The sequence below is a fragment of the Notolepis coatsorum genome (genome assembly GCF_963971535.1).
Source record: "Notolepis coatsorum genome assembly, chromosome: 19".
NCBI lineage: Eukaryota > Metazoa > Chordata > Actinopteri > Aulopiformes > Paralepididae > Notolepis > Notolepis coatsorum.
Genome location: NC_140183.1, coordinates 36,060,535 through 36,085,623, shown reverse-complemented (window position 1 = coordinate 36,085,623; position 25,089 = coordinate 36,060,535). Strand labels below are relative to the sequence as shown.

General features: G+C 41.7%; 1 protein-coding gene across 1 annotated transcript; it reads left to right on the top strand.

The window, feature by feature from the left end:
- Positions 1-725: 725 nt before the first annotated feature.
- On the top strand, positions 726-24,246 carry bcan (brevican; the record flags this gene model as incomplete). Its single annotated transcript, XM_084336613.1, has 12 exons — positions 726-801; positions 5,324-5,716; positions 12,647-12,821; positions 12,964-13,091; positions 13,249-13,542; positions 13,655-14,848; positions 18,029-18,994; positions 19,934-20,038; positions 20,202-20,360; positions 22,615-22,697; positions 22,902-23,046; positions 23,199-24,246. 12 exons carry the CDS (start codon positions 726-728, stop codon positions 23,387-23,389), a joined length of 3,909 nt encoding a protein of 1,302 aa, XP_084192739.1. The 3' UTR covers positions 23,390-24,246.
- Positions 24,247-25,089: the final 843 nt, after the last annotated feature.

Below are 25,089 nucleotides of genomic sequence, written 5' to 3'. Positions count from 1 at the left end.
CTGTACACACATTATGCACACACAGCCTTCTCATAGCATACATCATTATCCAGATATCTCTCTGTACATCATATCTATAACTCTATAACTCTAATAAATTATTTGTTTGCTCGCCATTCTACAGAGATCTAGGCAAGGGCCATCGCTGTAACCTAGGTCTCTCCATGTTGCAACATGTCATTCTGTCAGTAAACGCTATCCTTAATCAAAGACTCTGTTGTCCATCTCTGTAAACAATCTGGTCAAATTATTCAACATCGCCTACGATGGATAAATACGTCATTCTATCTTTTTCCAAGGGCCTGGCCAAAAGCAACAGTGTTGATATCTCCACAATGGCTTTTATTTGAGTAGAAGCTGAAGGATGTGATGAAGGCTGGCCACTTGCCACTGTCCGGTAAATCTACTCTGAGTTTGATGAATGGCTCTAAGCATGAATCGATATGTGTACTATTTCTATCTCTGTACTTCAAGTGTCCGCATGTACTGGAGGGAGTCACCGCTATCTCTTCCTGTAGTGACCACTGTCTCACTTTTAGATAACTTTGAAGAGAGAAGCCGCTATACACTCTCCTATTAGTTTGTTCCTGTCTACTTATTCATGTTAGAACACATTGTTCTTCATCCAACCTCTCCCTCACGGCTCGCCCCCTGTGTCCTCTCCCTTCCACCTGACCCTTTCCTTCCCACCCGCTGCTCCTTCTTTTTCTGCCTGCAGAGTGGACATGCTCCTATCTTCACTGCTGTGGACCATCTGTCTCCTTGTCCTCCCGGCCTCCTCTACCCCCGGCCAGGACTCAGGTATGCACCTGCCCCCTCCCCTCCCCCACCTCACTGCCTCTGACATCCATTCAATTATATGTGACCTCTGACTCTTAAGGGGAGCGGGGTACTCTTTAATCACTTCCTATCATTCATTATTTTTGCTGACACACACACACACACACACACACACACACACACACACACACACACACACACACACACACACACACACACACACACACACACACACACAAGCCTTTTTCGAGGGTGTGACTTTTACAGCAGAACATCAAGGTTAACTGACGTGCGTGCCCAGGGGTACAGCCAAGGTGCCATATCCGGTATTTGTCTCAACGGCGGTACGAAGGCAAGTGGCGAGACATTGGAATTGGTTCCAGGTTGCAAGTGTTCCAAATTTTTTTAGGTCAGAGCCTCAATGTCACCTGCATGAAGCATTAAGGTACTGTAGGAGAGTGAATAATAGAGCCAGAGAACAGCTGGTGAGACAAGTGGCTCCCCGTGCCGAGTGGACAACGAGGTGTGCTCTATTGGCTCAGTTCCTTTAAACTGTTTTTGGTTTCTCTGTTTTGTGGATGATTTTGGTCAGAAAAGACAGTGTTGTTTTTGAGTGTGAATGTAGCAGGGGATCGATGAGAGGCAGAGGCAGAAAAAGCTTTTAATGACCAGAACATTTTATTAAATAGAAAATACTCACAATAAACACAAACTCAAATGCACACAGGGGCGAATTCACAAAGGGATTGCGCGGCTTTTTCTGATGATAAGCCGGCACAAATTGCTCTGAAACACAGTTTGCTATTCACAGAGGAGGCGCAACGGGTGAAATGAGGTGGTAACTGCGTTCCATCAGCATTGCGTCCGGTGCAATTACCGCATATTTAAATGAGGTAATATGGGCGGAACATGTTCCCCTTTCTATGCAAATGAGGCTCATCCAAAACACTCCCAATTCACAACGGCCAACGCAAATTGCACCGCGCAGTTAATTAGGCTTGTTTGAGATTAGCTAGGCCTGCATAGGCCTGCACAGTTTTGACTACCACCTTGCCAAGCACGTTGCATGGCGGTTAGAATGTCGTCCGACTTGCTCTGAGCTGCGGAAATCTCACGGGAGAAAGGCACTGCAGTCTTCAGGGCTAGGCAACGCAGTACCTCTCAGCCGACTGCTCGACCCCAATGCATGATGGGAAACGACTTGCTCTGTTCTGCGCAAAGCGCCCATTGGCTCAGAAAAGTTGTCACCACTCACAAGGAAGTTATGAGACGTCTATCAGATAGACGTCTCATTTATTACTATTATTATTATTGGATACAGGAGTTTGTGTACCAAGAGCTTCTTCAAATAACGTTATCTTATCCATCATTATTCCAAGATAAACTTCATGAACTGTCAGACAGACACCAAATTATTTTGATCAGAGTACTGACATTCACAACTGAACGCTTTACACATTCCTCATGAATGCTGTCTTAATAACCATCTATGCAATGGAGTTTATATCAAAATAACAATATAGTTGGTGATTGCTTCAAGTCGATTCTACAGACGGACTGTTTCTATCGGAATTAAATAATCATAATGATAATAAATACAACAATTACGTTTTGCATCTATAGTCATGACTCAACGAGCAATCCATTACTGCTCGTATGTACAGTATACTTGGGTTAAGCGGCTCACCTGCCGTTTAACCCAATCGCACGATATAGTGAAATAGACTAAGAATAGATTAACGAATTCCATATAAATCTATAGTTCATTAACGATGCAGCAGTTGATTCTGTATACTGAATACTGTATCCTGCACACACACATCACACGTGCACGCTCCGTAGCGCGACAGCGATTTGTGACTCCAGATGATAATAATAATAATAATAAATGAAGACTTGATTCAATTTGTGTGAATGAGTGAGTGTTATAGTATTTCTACCTGTTCTCATTATACCGCCCACATAAAATCCAAAGGATAATTAGCTGGCCAAACATTATCAGTGCTCTGGAAATTAGCCGAAATTATAATATATAGGCCTGTATCTCGTTGCACACATCTTACATGTGTGTGTGTGTGTGTGTGTGTGTGTGTGTGTGTGTGTGTGTGTGTGTGTGTGTGTGTGTGTGTGTGTGTGTGTGTGTGTGTGTGTGCGTGTGTGTGTGTGTGTGTGCGTGTGTGTGCGTGTGTGTGTGTGTGGGAACGTGTGTGTGTGTGTGTGTGGGAACGTGTGTGTGTGTGTGGGAACGTGTGTGTGTGTGGGAACGTGTGTGGGAACGTGTGGGAACGTGTGTGGGAACGTGTGTGTGGGAACGTGTGTGGGAACGTGTGTGTGGGAACGTGAATGTGATATCTGCCATTGCGAGACGAGGCGAGCACGCTATAGTCAAATATCTGTGTTCGACTTTCTGACTCCTCCCCCGACTGTAATTGGCTACTCTCGCTTGTTTCCAAGGCGAGCCGAAAGAAATCTCAAACAAGCCTATATAGGGAGGTGTAGTGGTTACGTCATTGCTGTTTCCCGCGCGGTCCACCCCTCTGTAAATCGCCATGTATTTCCAATGGACTCATTTCTAAATAGTTTAAAACAAATAAAGCATGAACATTGGCATGGTGTACCATTCTGTGTGTATTCATCCACAATCTATAGCTCAACATGAAAAAAAATTCAATTAATCGTAAAGGTAGCAAAATAACAACGTTTATGTTTTCGTTCACTGAGGAACTACACTTCTCTCTGGCGCTGCCGACGGCAACAGCACTGAACGACAGGCGTTCTACTGGTAAGTGTAGTTCTAGAAGGGAACTCATTTTATGCAAAAATGGAAAGCTTGCCAATGTTCATGAGGCAGAATTGTTACAATAGCCGATAATCCATTTTCCTAATGATAAATCCCTATACGGGAGGACCGCGCGGGAAACTAAAGTGACGTCAGACTACACCTCCCTATTGTCAACTCTGAAGTGTTCGACTTTCTGACTCCTCCCCCGGCTGTAATCGGCTACTCTCGCTTGTTTCCAAGGCGAGCCGAAAGTAATCCCACGCACCAAACGTCTTCAGAGATCTGGTGGTAACTCAGCGACGTGAGCGACGTGGACACATTTGGGTGATTTTGTGCGAGCTCCCACGCATGCGCACGTGTGCGGATCGACGCAAGATTTCTCACGGTGGTATGTCGGCGGGGGTCACGACTTCCCAATGCACTTCCATCAGCGAAAAGGTCGGGAAAAAGGTCGGGCGTGACGTGGAAAAACCTTGCAGATTTTGCGCAAGCTCCCACGTGCGCGCCCTTATTCCGATCCACGCAATAATATTCACTGTGTTAGATGTCCTCGTGGGACGCAAGTTCCCAATGCATTGTGCCGTGGGATTATGTCCCCCGCAACGATATTAATTGAGGGGCGGATTTGCGGTGATTCTCCACCATGGAAGGTATGCACAAAATAATTTATATATTATAATTTATTTGTCAGTAGGTTATTATGAGCAAACAAAATTCATTAGATTGGACATTTTGATTAATTATTTCAAGCGGAGAATTGAGAAAAAAAATTAAGAAACCCATTATTATTTATTTATCCCAAATTAACATTCTGACGGCCTGTCTGCAGGCAGGCCCGTGCACATCGCTATACATTAACAGTCATCTATTATAATCACATTTACCATTTTAAGATTCAAGATTCAAGAGTTTATTCATCACATACATACCAGGGCATATGCATTTTATGAGCAAACACAATTTGTTAGATTGGACATTTGAAAAACGGTCTCGAATGGCCAAAACATGTCTGGAGATTATAGCTTGCTAACATTACCACTTAAACTTTTTTTTTCACCAGTTAACCTGAAAGATGTGCTGATCAGCAGTAATCCAACGTCATGATTGTCAATTGAGTATCAATAAATAGACAGATTTGTTTATGTAGCCTATATTAAGCAGCACATATAAATGACGAACTAGCTTAGTTCATTAATAACTAACACAAATAGCATGGTAATAATATGTAGGTTATTGATCAATGAATGTATTGATAAATGAATTTATATTACAAATGATACACCAGTAGAAGTCATGTTATTTCCTCATTGTGAATGTGCTAAGTGATTGTCCCTCAAAAATCTCCTGCTGTGTGGGTTCTCTCATTCATAACAATGGAAGCAATAATAGCAATAACAAGAATAATAAGAGCTTAATTCCCTCTCCCTCATTTCGGGTTTATTTCTCCCCTTCCTGATATCTGCCAACAGCGCTATGTCAGGTGCAAACTGCTCCGTGAGTAAACTGTGCTGGAGCAAATCAGGAGCAAACTGCACACATATGGGCGTGTTTGCGCTAGTATCTCTATAGTAAACTCGCGCAGTTAAGGGTGAAATTAGTACCGCGCAATCCATTCTTTGTGAATTCGCCCCACAGTCTTTTCTGACCACCACAAAATCAGAACCAGAAACTATTTAAAGAAACTGAGCCAATAGAGCACACCTGCAAAACAAGTCCCGATCATGTTAACATACAGTAACCATGTCATCCTTTGCTCTCCAGATGACTCCAGACTTCTACAGGTGACCATCCCCAACACCCCACCTGTCCGTGCCGTCCTGGGCGGCTCCCTCACATTACCCTGCCTGGTTTCTATGTCCCACCCGCCCCCGTCCCCCCCCACCAACGGCCGGCACGCCGTCCACTCGCTGCCGCGGGTCAAATGGAGTGTCCTGTCCCACGGTCACGAGACGGAGATCCTGGTTGCCCGGGGCGACAGGGTGAAAGTCAGCGAGGCCTATAAAGACAGAGCCTCTCTGCTCAATTATGCCTACTCCCCAGCCGACCTCACGCTGCGGCTGGAAGGCCTGGGGTACAACGACACAGGCTTCTATCGCTGCGAGGTGCAGCAGGGCCTGGAAGACGCTGATGACATGGCGCAAGTCAAGGTTAAAGGTGAGTTGGGGGGGTGGGCTGTAGACAAAGTGGATAAGTCGGTAGCCCAGGCGTATATGGGTGAATCTGTCTCGGCTAGAACACAGAGTGAAGAATGGTGTCCTAGAACACAGTGTGAAGAATAGTGTCCTAGAACACAGAGTTAATTATAGTGTTCTAGAACACAGATTGAAGAATGGTGTCCTAGAACACAGAGTTAATTATAGAGTCTTAGAACACAGAGTGAAGAATAGTGTCCTAGAACACAGAGTTAATTATAGAGTCCTAGAACACAGAGTGAAGAATAGTGTCCTAGAACTCAGAGTGAAGAATAGTGTCCTAGAACACAGAGTTAATTATAGTGTCCTAGAACACAGAGTGAAGAATAGTGACCTAGAACACAGAGTGAAGAATAGTGTCCTAGAACACAGATTGAAGAATAGTGTCCTAGAACACAGAGTTAATTATAGAGTCTTAGAACACAGAGTGAAGAATAGAGTCCTAGAACACAGAGTTAATTATAGAGTCTTAGAACACAGAGTGAAGAATAGTGTCCTAGAACACAGAGTGAATAATAGAGTCCTAGAACACAGAGTTAATTATAGAGTCTTAGAACACAGAGTGAAGAATAGAGTCCTAGAACACAGAGTTAATTATAGAGTCTTAGAACAGAGAGTGAAGAATAGTGTCCTAGAACACAGATCGAAGAATAGAGTCCTAGAACACAGAGTTAATAATAGTGTCCTAGAACACAGAGTGAAGAATGTTGTCCTAGAACACAGAGTTAATTATAGTGTCCTAGAACTCAGAGTGAAGAATAGTGTCCTAGAACACAGAGTTAATTATAGTGTCCTAGAACTCAGAGTGAAGAATAGTGTCCTAGAACACAGAGTTAATAATAGTGTTCTAGAACTCAGAGTGAAGAATAGTGTCCTAGAACACAGAGTTAATAATAGTGTTCTAGAACTCAGAGTGAAGAATAGAGTCCTAGAACACAGAGTGAATAATAGTGTCCTAGAACTCAGAGTGAAGAATAGAGTCCTAGAACACAGAGTTAATTATAGTGTCCTAGGACACAGAGTGAAGAATGTTGTCCTAGAACACAGATCTAAGAATAGTGTCCTAGAACTCAGATTGAAGAATAGTGTTCTAGAACTCTGAGTGAAGAATATTGTCCTAGAACACAGAGTGAAGAATATTGTCCTAGAACTCAGATTGAAGAATGGTGTTCTAGAACTCAGAGTGAAGAATAGTGTTCTAGAACACAGAGTTAATAATAGTGTCCTAGAACACAGAGTGAAGAATGTTGTCCTAGAACACAGAGTGAATAATAGTGTCCTAGAACACAGAGTGAATAATAGTGTCCTAGAACTCAGAGTGAAGAATAGTGTTCTAGAACACAGAGTTAATAATAGTGTCCTAGAACACAGAGTGAAGAATGTTGTCCTAGAACAGAGAGTGAAGAATAGTGTCCTAGAACTCAGAGTGAAGAATAGTGACCTAGAACATATAGTTAATTATAGTGTCCTAGAACACAGAGTGAATAATAGTGTCCTAGAACTCAGAGTGAAGAATAGTGTCCTAGAACACAGAGTGAAGAATAGTGTCCTAGAACACAGAGTTAATTATAGTGTCCTAGAACAGAGAGTGAAGAATAGTGTCCTAGAACTCAGAGTGAAGAATAGTGACCTAGAACATATAGTTAATTATAGTGTCCTAGAACACAGAGTGAATAATAGTTTCCTAGAACACAGAGTGAAGAATAGTGACCTAGAACACAGAGTGAAGAATAGTGTTCTAGAACACAGAGTTAATTATAGTGTCCTAGAACACAGAGTGAAGAATAGTGTCCTAGAACTCAGATTGAAGAATAGTGTCCTAGAACACAGAGTTAATTATAGTGTCCTAGAACACAGAGTTAATTATATAATCCTAGAACACAGAGTGAAGAATAGTGTCCTAGAACACAGAGTGAAGAATAGTGTCCTAGAACACAGAGTGAAGAATAGTGTCCTAGAACACAGAGTTAATTATAGAGTCCTAGAACACAGAGTTAATTATAGAGTCCTAGAACACAGCGTGAAGAATAGTGTCCTAGAACACAGAGTTAATTATAGAGTCCTAGAACACAGAGTGAAGAATAGTGTCCTAGAACACAGAGTTAATTATAGTGTCCTAGAACATAGAGTTAATTATAGTGTCCTAGAACACAGAGTGAAGAATAGTGTCCTAGAACACAGAGTGAAGAATAGTGTCCTAGAACATAGAGTTAATTATAGTGTCCTAGAACACAGAGTGAAGAATAGTGTCCTAGAACACAGAGTGAAGAATAGTGTCCTAGAACATAGAGTTAATTATAGTGTCCTAGAACACAGAGTGAAGAATAGTGTCCTAGAACACAGAGTGAAGAATAGTGTCCTAGAACACAGAGTGAAGAATAGTGTCCTAGAACACAGAGTTAATTATAGTGTCCTAGAACATAGAGTTAATTATAGTGTCCTAGAACACAGCGTGAAGAATAGTGTCCTAGAACACAGAGTGAAGAATAGTGTCCTAGAACACAGAGTTAATTATAGAGTCCTAGAACACAGAGTTAATTATAGAGTCCTAGAACACAGCGTGAAGAATAGTGTCCTAGAACACAGAGTTAATTATAGAGTCCTAGAACACAGAGTGAAGAATAGTGTCCTAGAACACAGAGTTAATTATAGTGTCCTAGAACATAGAGTTAATTATAGTGTCCTAGAACACAGAGTGAAGAATAGTGTCCTAGAACACAGAGTGAAGAATAGTGTCCTAGAACATAGAGTTAATTATAGTGTCCTAGAACACAGAGTGAAGAATAGTGTCCTAGAACACAGAGTGAAGAATAGTGTCCTAGAACATAGAGTTAATTATAGTGTCCTAGAACACAGAGTGAAGAATAGTGTCCTAGAACACAGAGTGAAGAATAGTGTCCTAGAACACAGATTGAAGAATAGTGTCCTAGAACACAGAGTTAATTATAGTGTCCTAGAACACAGAGTTAATTATATAATCCTAGAACACAGAGTGAAGAATAGTGTCCTAGAACACAGAGTGAAGAATAGTGTCCTAGAACACAGAGTGAAGAATAGTGTCCTAGAACACAGAGTTAATTATAGAGTCCTAGAACACAGAGTTAATTATAGAGTCCTAGAACACAGCGTGAAGAATAGTGTCCTAGAACACAGAGTTAATTATAGAGTCCTAGAACACAGAGTGAAGAATAGTGTCCTAGAACACAGAGTTAATTATAGTGTCCTAGAACATAGAGTTAATTATAGTGTCCTAGAACACAGAGTGAAGAATAGTGTCCTAGAACACAGAGTGAAGAATAGTGTCCTAGAACATAGAGTTAATTATAGTGTCCTAGAACACAGAGTGAAGAATAGTGTCCTAGAACACAGAGTGAAGAATAGTGTCCTAGAACATAGAGTTAATTATAGTGTCCTAGAACACAGAGTGAAGAATAGTGTCCTAGAACACAGAGTGAAGAATAGTGTCCTAGAACACAGAGTGAAGAATAGTGTCCTAGAACACAGAGTTAATTATAGTGTCCTAGAACATAGAGTTAATTATAGTGTCCTAGAACACAGCGTGAAGAATAGTGTTCTAGAACTCAGAGTGAAGAATAGTGTCCTAGAACACAGAGTTAATTATAGAGTCCTAGAACACAGAGTTAATTATAGAGTCCTAGAACACAGCGTGAAGAATAGTGTCCTAGAACACAGAGTTAATTATAGTGTCCTAGAACACAGCGTGAAGAATAGTGTCCTAGAACACAGAGTGAAGAATAGTGTCCTAGAACACAGAGTTAATTATAGTGTCCTAGAACATAGAGTTAATTATAGTGTCCTAGAACACAGCGTGAAGAATAGTGTTCTAGAACTCAGAGTTAATTATAGTGTCCTAGAACACAGCGTGAAGAATAGTGTCCTAGAACACAGAGTGAAGAATAGTGTCCTAGAACACAGAGTTAATTATAGTGTCCTGGAACATAGAGTTAATTATAGTGTCCTAGAACACAGAGTGAGGGATAGTGTCCTAGAACACAGAGTTAATTATAGTGTCCTAGAACACAGAGTGAGGAATAGTGTCCTAGAACACAGAGTGAAGAATATTGTCCTAGAACTCAGAGTGAAGAATAGTGTCCTAGAACACAGAGTGAAGAATATTGTCCTAGAACTCAGAGTGAAGAATAGAGTCCTAGAACACAGAGTTAATTATAGTGTCCTAGAACTCAGAGTGAAGAATGGTGTCCTAGAACACAGAGTCAATTATAGTGTCCTAGAACACAGAGTGAGGAATAGTGTCCTAGAACACAGAGTCAATTATAGTGTCCTAGAACACAGAGTGAAGAATAGTGTCCTAGAACACAGAGTTAATAATAGTGTCCTAGAACACAGAGTGAAGAATAGTGTCCTAGAACACAGAGTGAGGAATAGTGTCCTAGAACACAGAGTGAAGAATAGTGTTCTAGAACACAGAGTGAAGAATAGTGTCCTAGAACACAGAGTGAGGAATAGTGTCATAGAACACAGAGTGAAGAATATTGTCCTAGAACATAGAGTTAATTATAGTGTCCTAGAACACAGAGTGAAGAATAGTGTCCTAGAACTCAGAGTCAAGAATAGAGTCCTAGAACTCAGAGTGAAGAATAGTGTCCTAGAACACAGCGTGAAGAATATTGTCCTAGAACACAGAGTGAAGAATAGTGTCCTAGAACACAAAGTGAAGAATAGTGTCCTAGAACACAGAGTGAAGAATAGTGTCCTAGATAGAACACAGTGTGAAGAATAGTGTCCTAGAACACAGAGTGAAGAATAGTGTCCTAGAACACAGAGTTAATTATAGTGTCCTAGAACACAGCGTGAAGAATAGTGTCCTAGAACACAGAGTGAAGAATAGTGTCCTAGAACACAGAGTTAATTATAGTGTCCTAGAACACAGAGTGAAGAATAGTGTCCTAGAACACAGAGTTAATTATAGTGTCCTAGAACACAGCGTGAAGAATAGTGTTCTAGAACACAGAGTGAGGAATAGTGTCATAGAACACAGAGTGAAGAATATTGTCCTAGAACACAGAGTGAAGAATAGTGTTCTAGAACTCAGAGTCAAGAATAGAGTCCTAGAACTCAGAGTGAAGAATAGTGTCCTAGAACACAGAGTGAAGAATATTGTCCTAGAACACAAAGTGAAGAATAGTGTCCTAGAACACAGAGTGAAGAATAGTGTCCTAGATAGAACACAGTGTGAAGAATAGTGTCCTAGAACACAGAGTGAAGAATAGTGTCCTAGAACACAGAGTTAATTATAGTGTCCTAGAACACAGCGTGAAGAATAGTGTCCTAGAACACAGAGTGAAGAATAGTGTCCTAGAACACAGAGTTAATTATAGTGTCCTAGAACACAGCGTGAAGAATAGTGTCCTAGAACACAGAGTGAAGAATAGTGTCCTAGAACACAGAGTTAATTATAGTGTCCTAGAACACAGAGTGAAGAATAGTGTCCTAGAACATAGAGTTAATTATAGTGTCCTAGAACACAGAGTGAAGAATAGTGTCCTAGAACACAGAGTTAATTATAGTGTCCTAGAACACAGCGTGAAGAATAGTGTTCTAGAACTCAGAGTGAAGAATAGTGTCCTAGAACACAGAGTGAAGAATAGTGTTCTAGAACTCAGAGTTAATTATAGTGTCCTAGAACACAGCGTGAAGAATAGTGTTCTAGAACTCAGAGTTAATTATAGAGTCCTAGAACACAGAGTGAGGAATAGTGTCCTAGAACACAGAGTGAAGAATATTGTCCTAGAACACAGAGTTAATTATAGTGTCCTAGAACACAGAGTGAAGAATAGTGTCCTAGAACTCAGAGTGAAGAATAGTGTCCTAGAACACAGAGTGAAGAATAGTGTCCTAGAACACAGAGTGAAGAATAGTGTCCTAGAACACAGAGTTAATTATAGTGTCCTAGAACACAGAGTGAAGAATAGTGTCCTAGAACACAGAGTTAATTATAGTGTCCTAGAACACAGAGTGAAGAATAGTGTCCTAGAACTCAGAGTGAAGAATAGTGTCCTAGAACACAGAGTGAAGAATAGTGTCCTAGAACTCAGAGTGAAGAATAGTGTCCTAGAACACAGAGTGAAGAATAGTGTCCTAGAACACAGAGTGAGGAATAGTGGCATAGAACACAGAGTGAAGAATAGTGTCCTAGAACATAGAGTTAATTATAGTGTCCTAGAACACAGAGTGAAGAATAGTGTCCTAGAACACAGAGTGAAGAATAGAGTCCTAGAACTCAGAGTGAAGAATAGTGTCCTAGAACACAGAGTGAAGAATATTGTCCTAGAACACAGAGTTAATTATAGTGTCCTAGAACACAGAGTGAAGAATAGTGTCCTAGAACTCAGAGTGAAGAATAGTGTCCTAGAACACAGAGTGAAGAATAGTGTCCTAGAACACAGAGTGAAGAATAGTGTCCTAGAACACAGAGTTAATTATAGTGTCCTAGATAGAACACAGAGTGAAGAATAGTGTCCTAGAACACAGAGTTAATTATAGTGTCCTAGATAGAATACAGTGTGAAGAATAGTGTCCTAGATAGAATACAGTGTGAAGAATAGTGTCCTAGAACACAAAGTGAAGAATAGTGTCCTAGAACACAGAGTGAATAATAGTGTCCTAGAATACAGAGTGAAGCTACTGTACCACATGTGTCTGTGTCTTTATCATGCAACACATTTCCTGCTGTGATGAATTGCTTGTCTCGTTCTGTTCTCCAGGCACGTAATAGATTATGGATCCCCTGACCAGAGACGCTTGTAATCCTATAAATCACATCTTGGCAGTTTGCACTGAATGTGGCTTGCAGAGTATGTTCGCATTAAATATAGTACCCAGAAGACTCTATAAGATTCTGCTTTAATAGGGGTGGTGTTCCACTATCGTGATGCCTCCAGTCGGTATGCCTTCACCTTTGAGCAGGCCCGGGAAGCATGCGAGGAGATCGGGGCTCACATTGCCTCTCCAGAGCAGCTCTTGGCAGCCTACCACGGTGGATATGAGCAATGTGATGCGGGATGGCTCTCAGACCAGTCAGTGAGGTAAGGACCAAAGGAAGGGGACACTCACTCATATTGACACAAGTATCTCTTGTGGATGTTATGATATGGGTAGTATGGGCTTTTATTGAAGAGGATTGTGGTGCTTGGGTGTTTCAATGCTTTGTAACTATTGCCTCCATAGATACCCTATCCAGATGCCAAGAGAGGGCTGTTTTGGTGACATGGATGGGTTGCCAGGAGTGAGGAACTATGGAACTATGGAACATTACGAGCTGTATGATGTGTACTGTTATGTGGAGAATATTGACGGTAATTCAAAGAAATTATGGTAATGATTAGTAATGGTAATGATTAGGCGTAATGCATTATAGCATACAAAATATGATGGGTGTTGACTATGGGATTGCTTTTATAACCTAATCAAAGGCAGATATTCACAACCTGACACATGTCTCCGTATTTACAGGGGAAGTCTTCCATGGCTCCGCCCCCCAGCGCTTCACCCTATGGGAAGCTAAAGGTCACTGTTTGAGTCAAGGGGCGGAGTTGGCTACCACAGGTCAGCTGTATGCCGCCTGGAATGATGGATTGAACCACTGCAGTCCAGGGTGGTTGGCAGACGGGAGTGTGCGGTACCCTATCGTCACCCCGAGAGAGCGCTGTGGTGGGGGCGAGCCAGGGGTCAGGACCGTTTATCGCTATAGCAACCAGACAGGCTTCCCTGAGGCTTTCACTCTTCATGATGTCTACTGTTTCAGAAGTGAGAAAGCTATATTTATGGCTAGGTGTAATAGTCTAATTTATGTATCACATACTGATCATTAACTACTGTACTGCTGTTATTCATTCATCCATTTTATTCATTATTCCAGGCAATAACGGTCCTTATACAGAATCTCCCTACGATTTCTTAGCCACAGAGCCAGAGGACATTGGTCAGGACATTGTTGAGTTCAGTCCCAGCCAGGTGACGGACAATGATGGCAAAGAGTCTCAAAGGACAGCCCTCCCTGTCCTAGAGGAGCAGGGGAAAGAGCAAGAGCTCGTGGGGGGTCAGTCCCCAACAGAGGTCTATCATGAGGAGGTCCCATTCCCTGTAGATCCTCATGAATCTGTCACTCTCCCATCCCAACCTCACACCCCTGATTCCACCAAAGACACGTGGGAGCAGGTGGAGGAGGCCAGGTACCCTGAGTCCTATCAGCCGGCCCCTGAGGAAAGCCCGGACACAAGCCATCCTGTCTCACCTGACGAAGAGCATCATGAAGATCCAACTTCTTATCCAGAGCCTGATGCCTCTACAACAGAGCCTGATGACGCTACAACAGAGCCTGATGACGCTACAACAGAGCCTGATGATGCTACAACAGAGCCTGGTGACGCTACAACAGAGCCTGATGATGCTACAACAGAGCCTGGTGACGCTACAACAGAGCCTGATGCCGCTACAACAGAGCCTGATGACACTACAACAGAACACGAGGAGATGGACAGTGGTGAGTTCTCAGAACCTTATGGTATCTCAGAGGGAACCCATATGCCTGCTGAGAACACCCAGGAGACTGCAACTCCAGGGACAGCAGAAGGTTCTCCAGTGTCTGGAACAGATGCAACTAAGGTGTATGACGTCTCTCCAGAGGTGCGTCAGGAAAGCGGAGTGTCCGAGTCACAAGAAGACCACACTATAGACGTCCACTTGGAACAGGTCAGTGAAACCGAGCTGGTCTACCCAAGCACATCTATTTCAGGAGAGCCAGAGGAGGCTATCGCTGGTGGCGTTGATGAGACTACTTCATCCAGCCACGAGGAGCCAGACATGCTCTCCACCACCCCACACTCATACTTCTACAACACCACACCAGAGTACCCTTCAATGGAAGAGGATTCCTCGGAGCAGAGTGCAAATCCTCTCCCAGACGATGACACCACCATGTTGGCCTCACCTGCCACCCAGACAGTAGAGAACAGTGGCTCGTCTTCTGAACAGACAGGGGACCTGGTCACCCCCAGCCAGGTGGACTTGGACCCTCATGGAAACTCTGGACTGATCCCTACCTCTGAGTACGGTAAGTCTTCATAACTGTCAGATCACAACAGCACTCCTTTGAGATACTGTATTGGCCCCGAATATAAGATTTTTTATTTTTTTTTGCCACAAATGACACCTGGAAAAGTGAAGTTGGTTCAGGATCTAGAGATTGGAGGTTGAAGAATGTTCAACATTGGAGCCATATTTAGCCCCTTTTACTGGTAAACTGATATTACTTAGTTTAGTATCAGTGGAATTATTTCAATCCATTGACATCACTGGCTTCATGCTAGCTTAAAAACTGAGCCTACTATGACCTTCAAAAGACAGTGATGTTAATGTTGGACGATCCACCTGCCCATCATTAGGTTACAGAGGGGTGAAAGTAGGCCATAATTAATCAAAGTCAGGACTGAGGAGGAGTTATAATACACATTTTAAAGGGGAACTATCTTACTATTTCTTTCACTATTTGGGCAATTTTACACAATTCCTGTGAGTCTATGGAACACATCTGTACGTTTTGTATTTCTAATCAAGTACTCTAGAGCAGCATTTTCTGCACTTCCAGATTCTAAGCTGTTACTGGCAGATAACTTTGGGGAGAGAGAGAGAAATAGAGAGATAGAGGGACTAATTAATTTAGCCGCGGGGGGCATAATCCCACGGGACAATGCATTGGTAACTTGTTTCAAATGACAATATATACCCCCGTGAATATTGCATGGATCGGAATACGCGTGGGAGCGTGCGCTATGCTATTTTGCAACAGGTTGACGTGACGCAAGTGCTAATACGAGAGAGCGAGAGAGAGAACGAGCAAGCGAGAGAGAGATGGAGAGAGAGAGAGGGAGAGACATAGAGAGTGGGAGAGAGAGATAGAGTGGGAGAGAGAGATAGAGAGGGAGAGAGAGAGAGGAGAGATCACTCCAAGAGTGTGCATGTGTTTCTCCCCACACACACGCAGTCGCGAGTGTGTGTAAATGCTCCGAGACGAGTTGCACCGTATGAGAGCCTCTCTCTCCCTCTCTCTATCTGTCTGTCTCTCCCTCTCTCTCTCTCTTTTTCTCTCTTTTGAGGAAGTGTCGCATTTATTTCCACTCGCTCCGTTGTTGAGCGAATTGTTGATTGTGGGCGGTGGCTACAACCACAGAGGGGGCTGAGATATGCAGATCAGCAGCACCTACTTACGTCAGGGAGCAAGTCAATTCTGAATGGCTTGGTTCAGTGGGGGAGGTTCTTGTCTGAGCTGAACTGAAGAAACGGGACTGGCTAGAGATTTCACATCTAGTCAGTGTTGGTACAACCCCACATTGCTAGAAAACAATGCAAACCACAGGAAAATACCATTTATAAGATAGTTCCCCTTTAAAGATACATACATATGTATATACATTGTGTGTATTGAGCCGTACTGTATTGTACCCATTCTGCAATCTGTTAATAAAACGTTCATTCAATCAATCAAGCAAATTGTTGATTGTGGGCGGTGGCTACAATCACAGAGGGGGCTGAGATATGCAGATCAGCAGCACCTACTTACGTCAGGGAGCGAGTCAATTCTGAATGGCCTGCACGGTGATTGATTGAATGAAAATTGTATTAACAGATTGCAGAATGGGTACAATACAGTATGGCTCAATACACACAATTGTTAAGGGGATGCAGACCAGGGAAAGACTTTTGTCTTGTTTACATCAGGGTCCCCCATTTTCAATTCATAATGAAGGGTGCAACTTGCTCCGTGCAATCCATTCTTTGTGGATGTAGCCCATATTATGTATCATTTCAATTGAACACACTGTTTTGGTGGATGTAGCAACACAGTACACAGAGTAAAACACAAACTGAGCAGTACATTAGGTAAGCAGTGTTCCTGGCTACCTTCTTTGTTTTATTCAATTTGTTAGTATTACTAGTAGCTACATTTAGTTCAAATAGTTTATAATCTATTTTTTTTCTTTGTTACATAAAAACATGATAAAGAAATAGTCTTGAAAAAGGGGTGCCTTCTTATAATCAAAGTTGTCTTATATTTGGGCCAATATGGTACTTATAGTCAAGTCAAGAGTTTTATTTGTCACGGCATACAAGTATACAATGAAATGCGGGTGGTCTTGCCCGCAACGATGTGCAATACAGTGGTACAACATATAATAGAATCCAATAAAAACAACATTGTGCAATAAACAGGTAACATGTAACATGGTGTGACATCTCGGTATCTGTACATAACAAATATTTACAGAGCATATAGGACATGCTAGGTAGCTTTGGTAGTGCAATACACTGTTACTGTTGTTATACAAAATGTATTTGTTATAGCTTTGTCAGATATGGTACATGATAAGCACTGATCTGTAAGTATAATATTTCTAATTGTGATACATTTCTAACTTGAAAAATATAAGCAATCAATCAATTTAAACACATTACTTCAGTTTATTCAATTTGGGATTATTTATACTTTTTTTGTAACGTATGTATCTTTATCAGACCTAATTAGTGTGACATGTGCAAGCTAAATAATATCAGAATACAGTGTCCCAAATTACACTACTGTATATCAGGGTATATCTAACAAGGTATTATACTCGTAATTCACAATGAGAAGTGATAGGGTGCCTTATCCATTAGAAAATGCAACAAACCTATGGGTGCAACTTGTGTTACATTTACATCTGAATGATGTCTACAAAAGTACAGGGACATTATATTTCAGCTCTTGGTTTAGTAGCTGTTATAAAGGTTACAAGATTGCAGATATTTCCCACAATCCTCTGACTGCAATTTAAGCATGATTGTAAGTAATCAACCAGAATCAATTTAAATATAATTTGCACTCTAACATTAGACTTTACTGAGCTAGTAAACTTCACATTGTCAATAATATTTAGTAAAGTTAACTTTCCTATTTAGTAAAGGCAAATTTCAAGTTTTTTACAGTGTACCATATTTCTGTTGTCTCATTTGATGGTGCTTTAGTGCCTTTTATCAAACAAGAAATTGCTATTCAACAGACCATTGGACACAATTCAGTTTATTTAAGTTATTCAAATTGGGATTATTCTGACTACATGTTGCTGTGTGATGCATAATTTATTTTGGTAATTAGGGTTACAATTGGATAGTTTTTTATCATACTGTCAAGTGCAAGCTTAATATCAGAATACAGTGTCTATTGTCTGAATTATATGATCCGACCCTTTTGTGACAGGATACGATCCTACTCATGAGCAGTCAGGGATAACGATGGACTCCTTCACCCCTGTTGACCACGATGAGGAATCACACGTTACTCCTGTGGAGGCCCTACCAGACGTTGATCAGGAGGACCACAGTGTCCCCACCTCACTCCCAACGACCGAAGTCATCGTTTATGACACAGGGTCCAGCGAAGAGACATCTGTTCCAATTACCTTGTTGACGTCCTCCATACCGATAACCCTGTCCCCCCCTGTTGTGGAGGTAGAGGCTAGCTCCCTGAGGGACTTGATCACTCTTATCCCTGAAAGCAGCGCTCCATCTGGTTCTGACAGTCTGGAGGATGTCCTGCATAAGGTTGAGCAGGAGGGATTAGGTGAAAGCCCCGAGGTACTCCTCAGTACCACACTCAATACGACAGAGGCGGTGCCTGAAGAGGAGGGGAGTGGAGCAGAGGGCAGTGGTCCCGAGGGGAGCGGACGAGATGTTGGAGAAGCAGGTTCTGGCGACGAGCATTCTGAGTCGGGGGAGGGTTCGGGGGAATCCTCGGGGGAGAGCTCAGGGGTTGAACCAGGATTCCCGCTCGCAAACAAAACTCTCCCAGCTGTCAATGGAACTGAAGAGCGTGGCGCTGAGCCAGGCACGGCCTCCACTGATATAGAGATCACACTGCTCCCTGGACTGACCCCTGGCTGGGAGACTGACCCCTCCCCCACTGTACCCCAGGAGTCTCGCACCGATCTGGAGTACAGTGTTGAGCTGCCTGTCACTGAAGAACCAAGCATCTCTCAAGAGGCCACAGGGACGGAGGAGACAGAGGAGACCCCCAGCCCGACCCCCACCACAGATGACTACGATGAAGACTTGACCACGACTGCCACCCTGTACGCAGAGGACTTTGAAGAGGAGGAGCTGACTACCACCCCTGCCACTAAACCTGCCGGCCGATCAGCTGTCGCAAGACTTGACAACATTCCAGGTGACAATTTCACCACTAATACCGATGAAAGATTGTGACTTTAATCATAATGTAAATACAATTGATTCCTTTGTGTCGATTTGTCGGTTTTCTCTTCTCTGCCAAAACGGCTTAAAGGTAGAATCTGTAATGCTGTCAAACAGTGACCTCTAGGCAAAAGAGCCCTGCTTGGTACTGCGCTTTGTTTACTTTGTTTTGGTCTGATATGTGGGTTGGAGTTTAGTAACTTCTTTTATTGTGAATTTCTCCAGACCTCTCTTGGTAGAGAGAAAAACTAAAACTAAACAAAGCGCGGTACCATGTTGTCATCTTTTGCCTAGAGGTTACAGTTTGACGACATTACAGATTCTACCTTTAATCAGTAAAAAATTACTTATTTAGCATTTTGCACCTCAAGCTGACTCAGCTAAATCTGCTTAATTGGCTAAATTAGCACTTTAGACAAATCCTGGGAGACGAGCACACAAGGGTCAACATGAGGCACACCTGCTTCATCATTTGTATATATATTATATATATATATCATATTTTTTCACTGTGCCTAAATATATTATGGTAAAATGAACACACTGATGTAGCTTATTATTATTTTTAATTTTTTTATTAGTAGTAGTAGTAATAGTTGTTGTTTATAATATATGTTCACTTTAATCATAATTGGCATGAAATCAATTATAACCATTATAGTCACCTTTTTCATATGAAAAGCACTGATTTGCATGCATCGAGTTGCAAGTTTGAATCCGGACCTTAAAACTCAGATGTCCCTTTAGCTTGTGGATCAGTAGGTGCCGGGGCTCGAGGGAAGGCTCCCTCCAGTGGTAGGATGGTTGCACTACGAGAGACCACAAACAGCCAAGAAGAATATCAAACTGACATAGTCCCATAGACTCATAGAGTGAGTTATTTACTAAATCACCCATGTCCCAAATGCCTTAGATTCATGCCTGGAGAACCCTTGTTTGAATGGAGGTACTTGTGTCGACGGGGGCTCAACAAGGTGCCTTTGCCTGCCCAGCTATGGAGGAGACTTGTGTCAAACAGGTGCAGTACCTACTATTTGATACTCCCGTCTTGTTAATGTAACCTCCTGTACGTTTGTTAAAAAAAAAAAAATAATAATAATAAAAGATCCCCTGAATATTACCGGTAAGTCTAATTGTATATATTTGTTGTCTCTGCTGTCAACTCTCCTCTGGTGTTTTAGACCTTGAGGAATGTGAACCCTTCTGGGAGAAGTTCCTTGGATTCTGTTACCGTCACTTTACCAAGCGGCAGGCCTGGGAGGTAGCGGAGCACCACTGTCGTATGTGCGGAGGCCACCTGGTGTCCATCATGACCCCAGAGGAGCAGGACTACATCAATGGTACAACTGGTCAACATGCTCTTATAGTAGTGGGGAAGAGGAAATCTGATTCACGCTTTGCCTTTGCTGTCTCACAACCCAGAACTCTATACATTCAGATTCAGATTCCTTTATTGTCACGTATTTCAGTACCTTACAGCAAAGAAAGAGTGAAATTCTATTTGTTGTGGTCCCTCAACCATAGCAGCTTCCAATAATATAAATACAATAGAATTAGCATGGAATAAGAATAAACAAGATAAAATGACTAAAATAAAGATGACTGTTCTAAAAAAGTGTGCAGTGCAGATAACAGGATGTAGATATTATACTATATACAATTTAAATAACAAAATGGCTATGCACAGTACATGTTGTGTGATGTGAAATGAGCAATGTGCAAATGTTTGGCAGTGTGTCGAATGCAATGTGCATTGTGCAATATGGTTTTATCAGCCGCATGGGCTCTGTTGACGAGTCTGATGGCTTGGCGGGGAAAGCTCATGACTCTTCAGTAACCCCCGGCCATCTGTGAGAACATTTTAAACAAAATGAGTCCGTTTGGCCAATCAAAGTTCTGTGGTCGAGAACAGACGCAACAAATGCCTCTCATTTCTTATTGAGTACATTTACACAGGATGGCTCTGATGTCAGTGCTGATATTATGTCTAAGGGGATAAGATGATTATCTGGCATTCCTTCGGTGGTTCCATTCTTATCATGCGGGTGGTCCTTTGACTCCTGTGTTGAGTCGAGTGCAAAAGAGTGAAGTTGTTTTCACAAAATCCCACACAGCCAGTAGAGGACAGTATAGAATGCAATGCCTAAGTTAAACGCATCCCCTTGCAAGGCTGGATGCTAGAATGATGTGACAAAGGACAATGTGCAGCCGCAATGTCCTCACGGAAGACGTTCAACACAATGCTGTTTGTCTCCCTGTGGTGAAGGGGAAGTCATTTTCAAAATGATTAATCTCAGTCTTCATCATTCTAGGCTGTGTCCTAAGAAGGATATAGAGACAATGGGGTTTTGAATGGGAGAAAAGGACATCTTGTTTTATAAATACATTTTATTCATTATTCTTTATTATCACATTAACAACACACTGTAACTTCTAGCCTAGAAACAGCCGATATCACAATGACAAAACTGAGCTACACATACTGCATAAAACCAAAAACTGCATCTGTGTGTGTTTGGTGGGTTATTGTTATGCCCCAGCCAAGAGAACCACGACATAACATAACTGAAGGACCCCTCCCTCCCCACTCCCCACTCCCCAAACCAGGCACAAATGATGAAATGAAAGGCAGTCTTGCCTTTTTAATGACAAAACTAAACAAGCAAAAGTGTTCCATAAGTATAAAGAATAAGAAGAATAACATGAAGTAACTACACTAAACATTAGACAGAAACGTCTAAAACGGCTGGCTTGGAGAGTGTCGAGAGACGAGTCTGCTGCTCTTGTCTGGCTCTGCTGCCTGGCCTGTCAGACAATCACAATCCATCCGCTGAAAACCATCACTCTTTCATACACACAGGCAGAGATGGAGAACATACCAATATGACTCAGGGTCGTAACAGTTGTATATATGACTAATCAATATGGTTGACATGGTTAGTTCAGACCAAAGTAGTTCTCTTTTTTTGTACTCGTTTTTTTTTTCATTATCATCCATTTCCAAGTTCATCACATGTTAAGAGAAGTCTTGAAGTCTCCATACAATTATTATTTTGTAATGCAAATCATCCATAATCGGACATCCACATTATAATCCAATATTCCATTTCAATCTTACAAATCCAATATCATGTTATAGCAATATTTCTTTAGATTTTTGTTCGATTTTCTAAATCCTTAATATAAACTATATACAAATATAAACAGTCCTTAATATAGTAAGACTATAGTAATATGTGTCTGTGTCTAACCAGTTGCCTGATGTGTTAACATGAAGACAATTAATTATTTTAACTCTCAAAATGCCATTGTCTCAATATACTTCTGGTCTGACCATGGTTTACTTAAGTTAAGTTGAACCTTTATTAATCCCCTTGGGGAAATTCACCCTCTGTACTTGACCCATCTTAACTATTTCAGAGCTGTGGGCAGCCACACAGTGCAGCGCCCGGGGGCCAAGTACCTTGGTAGCACAGGGACCAAGTACCTTGGTCAAGGGCAATGGCAGGAAACCTAGCATGTATGTAAATTGTAGATACATAATGATCTCTCCCTTGCTTTTGATTTGCTCTCCCCTTTTCTTTTAATCTCTAGACAAGTACAGAGAATACCAGTGGATTGGGCTGAATGACAGAACCATTGAAGCAGACTTCCGCTGGTCTGATGGGAACCCCCTGGTCAGTATTACTGGATCAAATTATGATCTTCATCCTTAGTGTAAAATCTTAGAGTATCTCATATTTAGTTTTCTCCGTCGTCATCATTGCACATGGAATACGGATGGATGAAAAAAATAGGCTGCACTCATCTGCACGTAAACTGGGAAAGCGAGACTCTCATTCCACTCCTCCTTTCCTCCTCTCCCTCTCTCTCTCTGCCAGCTGTATGAAAACTGGTACAGAGGCCAGCCTGACAGCTACTTCCTATCTGGTGAAGACTGCGCTGTGATGGTGTGGCATGATGAAGGTCGTTGGAGTGACGTGCCGTGCAACTACCACCTGTCATACACATGCAAGAAGGGCACATGTGAGTATATATACTATCGAGTTGCCTCTTTTCTATCATTTAGATTATTCAAATAAAATGTTCAAAGCCGCTTTCAAGTAGTTTTTTATTACCCTCAACTTTAAACAGGCTTTAAAATTGTCATGGAATTTTCTAACTTTGTTTCTTGCTAGCCTTCTGCGGCGAGCCCCCAGAGATCCCCAACGCAAAGCCCTTCGGCAAGAAGCGTTCGCGTTACGAGACTAACTCCAAGGTGCGCTACTACTGTGACGAGGGTTTCCTGCAGAGGCACAACCCTGTAATCAAGTGTCGCGCCACTGGTCAGTGGGAGGCGCCTCTCATCACCTGCACACCAAGTAAGTAGCGATGACATATCAACCTGGTTCTACGGTGATGCTTTGAAATGACAAGAGTTGCATTGGATCCAATATGCTCTCTAAAATAATGTGGTGATCATTTGTTCTCCTGTGTTCCTTCAGTTTTAGCCCCTACTGTGGAGCCGGTCACAACTCATCCAGAGGAGGTTATGGGTACAACCACGGAAAAAGCCACGGCACAATTCTGGAACATTAAGTGGAGTTTCTGAATCCTTTTTTACACCCCCCGCCCATGTCCCCATGTCTCCTGTTCCACTGAAAGACTTTCCAGCCTCGTCCGTGCATTAAAGTGGACCCGTGTCCACCAAGTCACCAGCTTCTTTACATTTATATAGTAACATTTTGACGTTACTTCATGTCTGTGCTGATCAAGTAAGAGAGGTCTGGATCAGTCCAACATGTTAGTGGAATAAGCTTTAAAGCATCATGTGACCTGTTAAATGTTTGGATGGGTGATACATTGTTGACGATTGTAGCAATGAGATGTTAACTTGTTAAATGACAATGTCGGATTCATGCATTTGATTGCTAGTTCTTCAGATTTTAACGTGTTCATGGCAGATATAGTGTTTAGCATAGTTTGAAGTTCTCGATGAGGGTGTACTGTAAGTAAAAGGCGACTTAATTTTCAGCCTCAGCTGGTCTGACATTTACTAATCTTGCTGTCCACACAATCTGGCTTTTGTCAAAAGGTATGGGAAAATTCTTGTAAAAAAAATTATTATATTTTTTTAAAGAGCTGGATATCACCATGCAATTTGATTGGCTTAGAACAATGCGTTTTGCACATGCCCCCTGAAGCGGCATTTTGTTAGTTTTTTTCCGCAGAATTTCACTGGTTTGTCTTATAATAACTCCCCAGTGTCATCTTTCTTTTCTTAACGACTTTTTGACAAGAATTCGACAGACCTTTTTGGCGAGACCCAGAGGTGTCTTCACGAGATTAGACGTTAACTGAAGCCACTTTCCCAGCCTCCTCTGGAAGATAGTGTAGATTCTATGTTTTTACTTTTGTAGGGATTTGTATGAATCGCAGACATATTGAAGTACACTTTTCCAACGTCAGTTCTCACTATCCTGACCGTTTGCTCTTCTCCTCCTCCTCTGGTTCAGTCATTCAGATGTCGGGGAGACTTTGCACCATGGCTAGCCGATATGTATATACTGTGTATGTGGCCAGTTTACTATCACTGGTTTACTATCATAAACACTGAATAACTAAGGTTTTGAGTAAGAAAGTTTTGATAATGTGACTAATGTAACAATAGTTTATTAACGGCATCCTTTTCTAGATTTGTGAAAAGCAGTGACATACAACATGACAGTATACCATGCAGGTAATGCTAATTGTCAATGGATGAATGCACAGTGTAATGTACCTAAACTAAAATACTAACTACATAATTGTAAAAGTAGAAATAATATGGAAAAGAAATGGATCCAATGAAGAAACTATGAATAAAATGTAATTTTGTAATGTAGTCTGCATTTTACTATTGTTCAGTTATTGGTTAGATTTTCTGAGCTGTAAATATTACAAAATACATCATTGTATTTGTTACACTATCATTGTTACACTTTTTGAATATTTTATACAGTGGTCTCCATCCATTCATTAGAATGTCTATATAAAATGACTAACCTTACACTAAAATATATATATGTGTATATATATATATATATATTT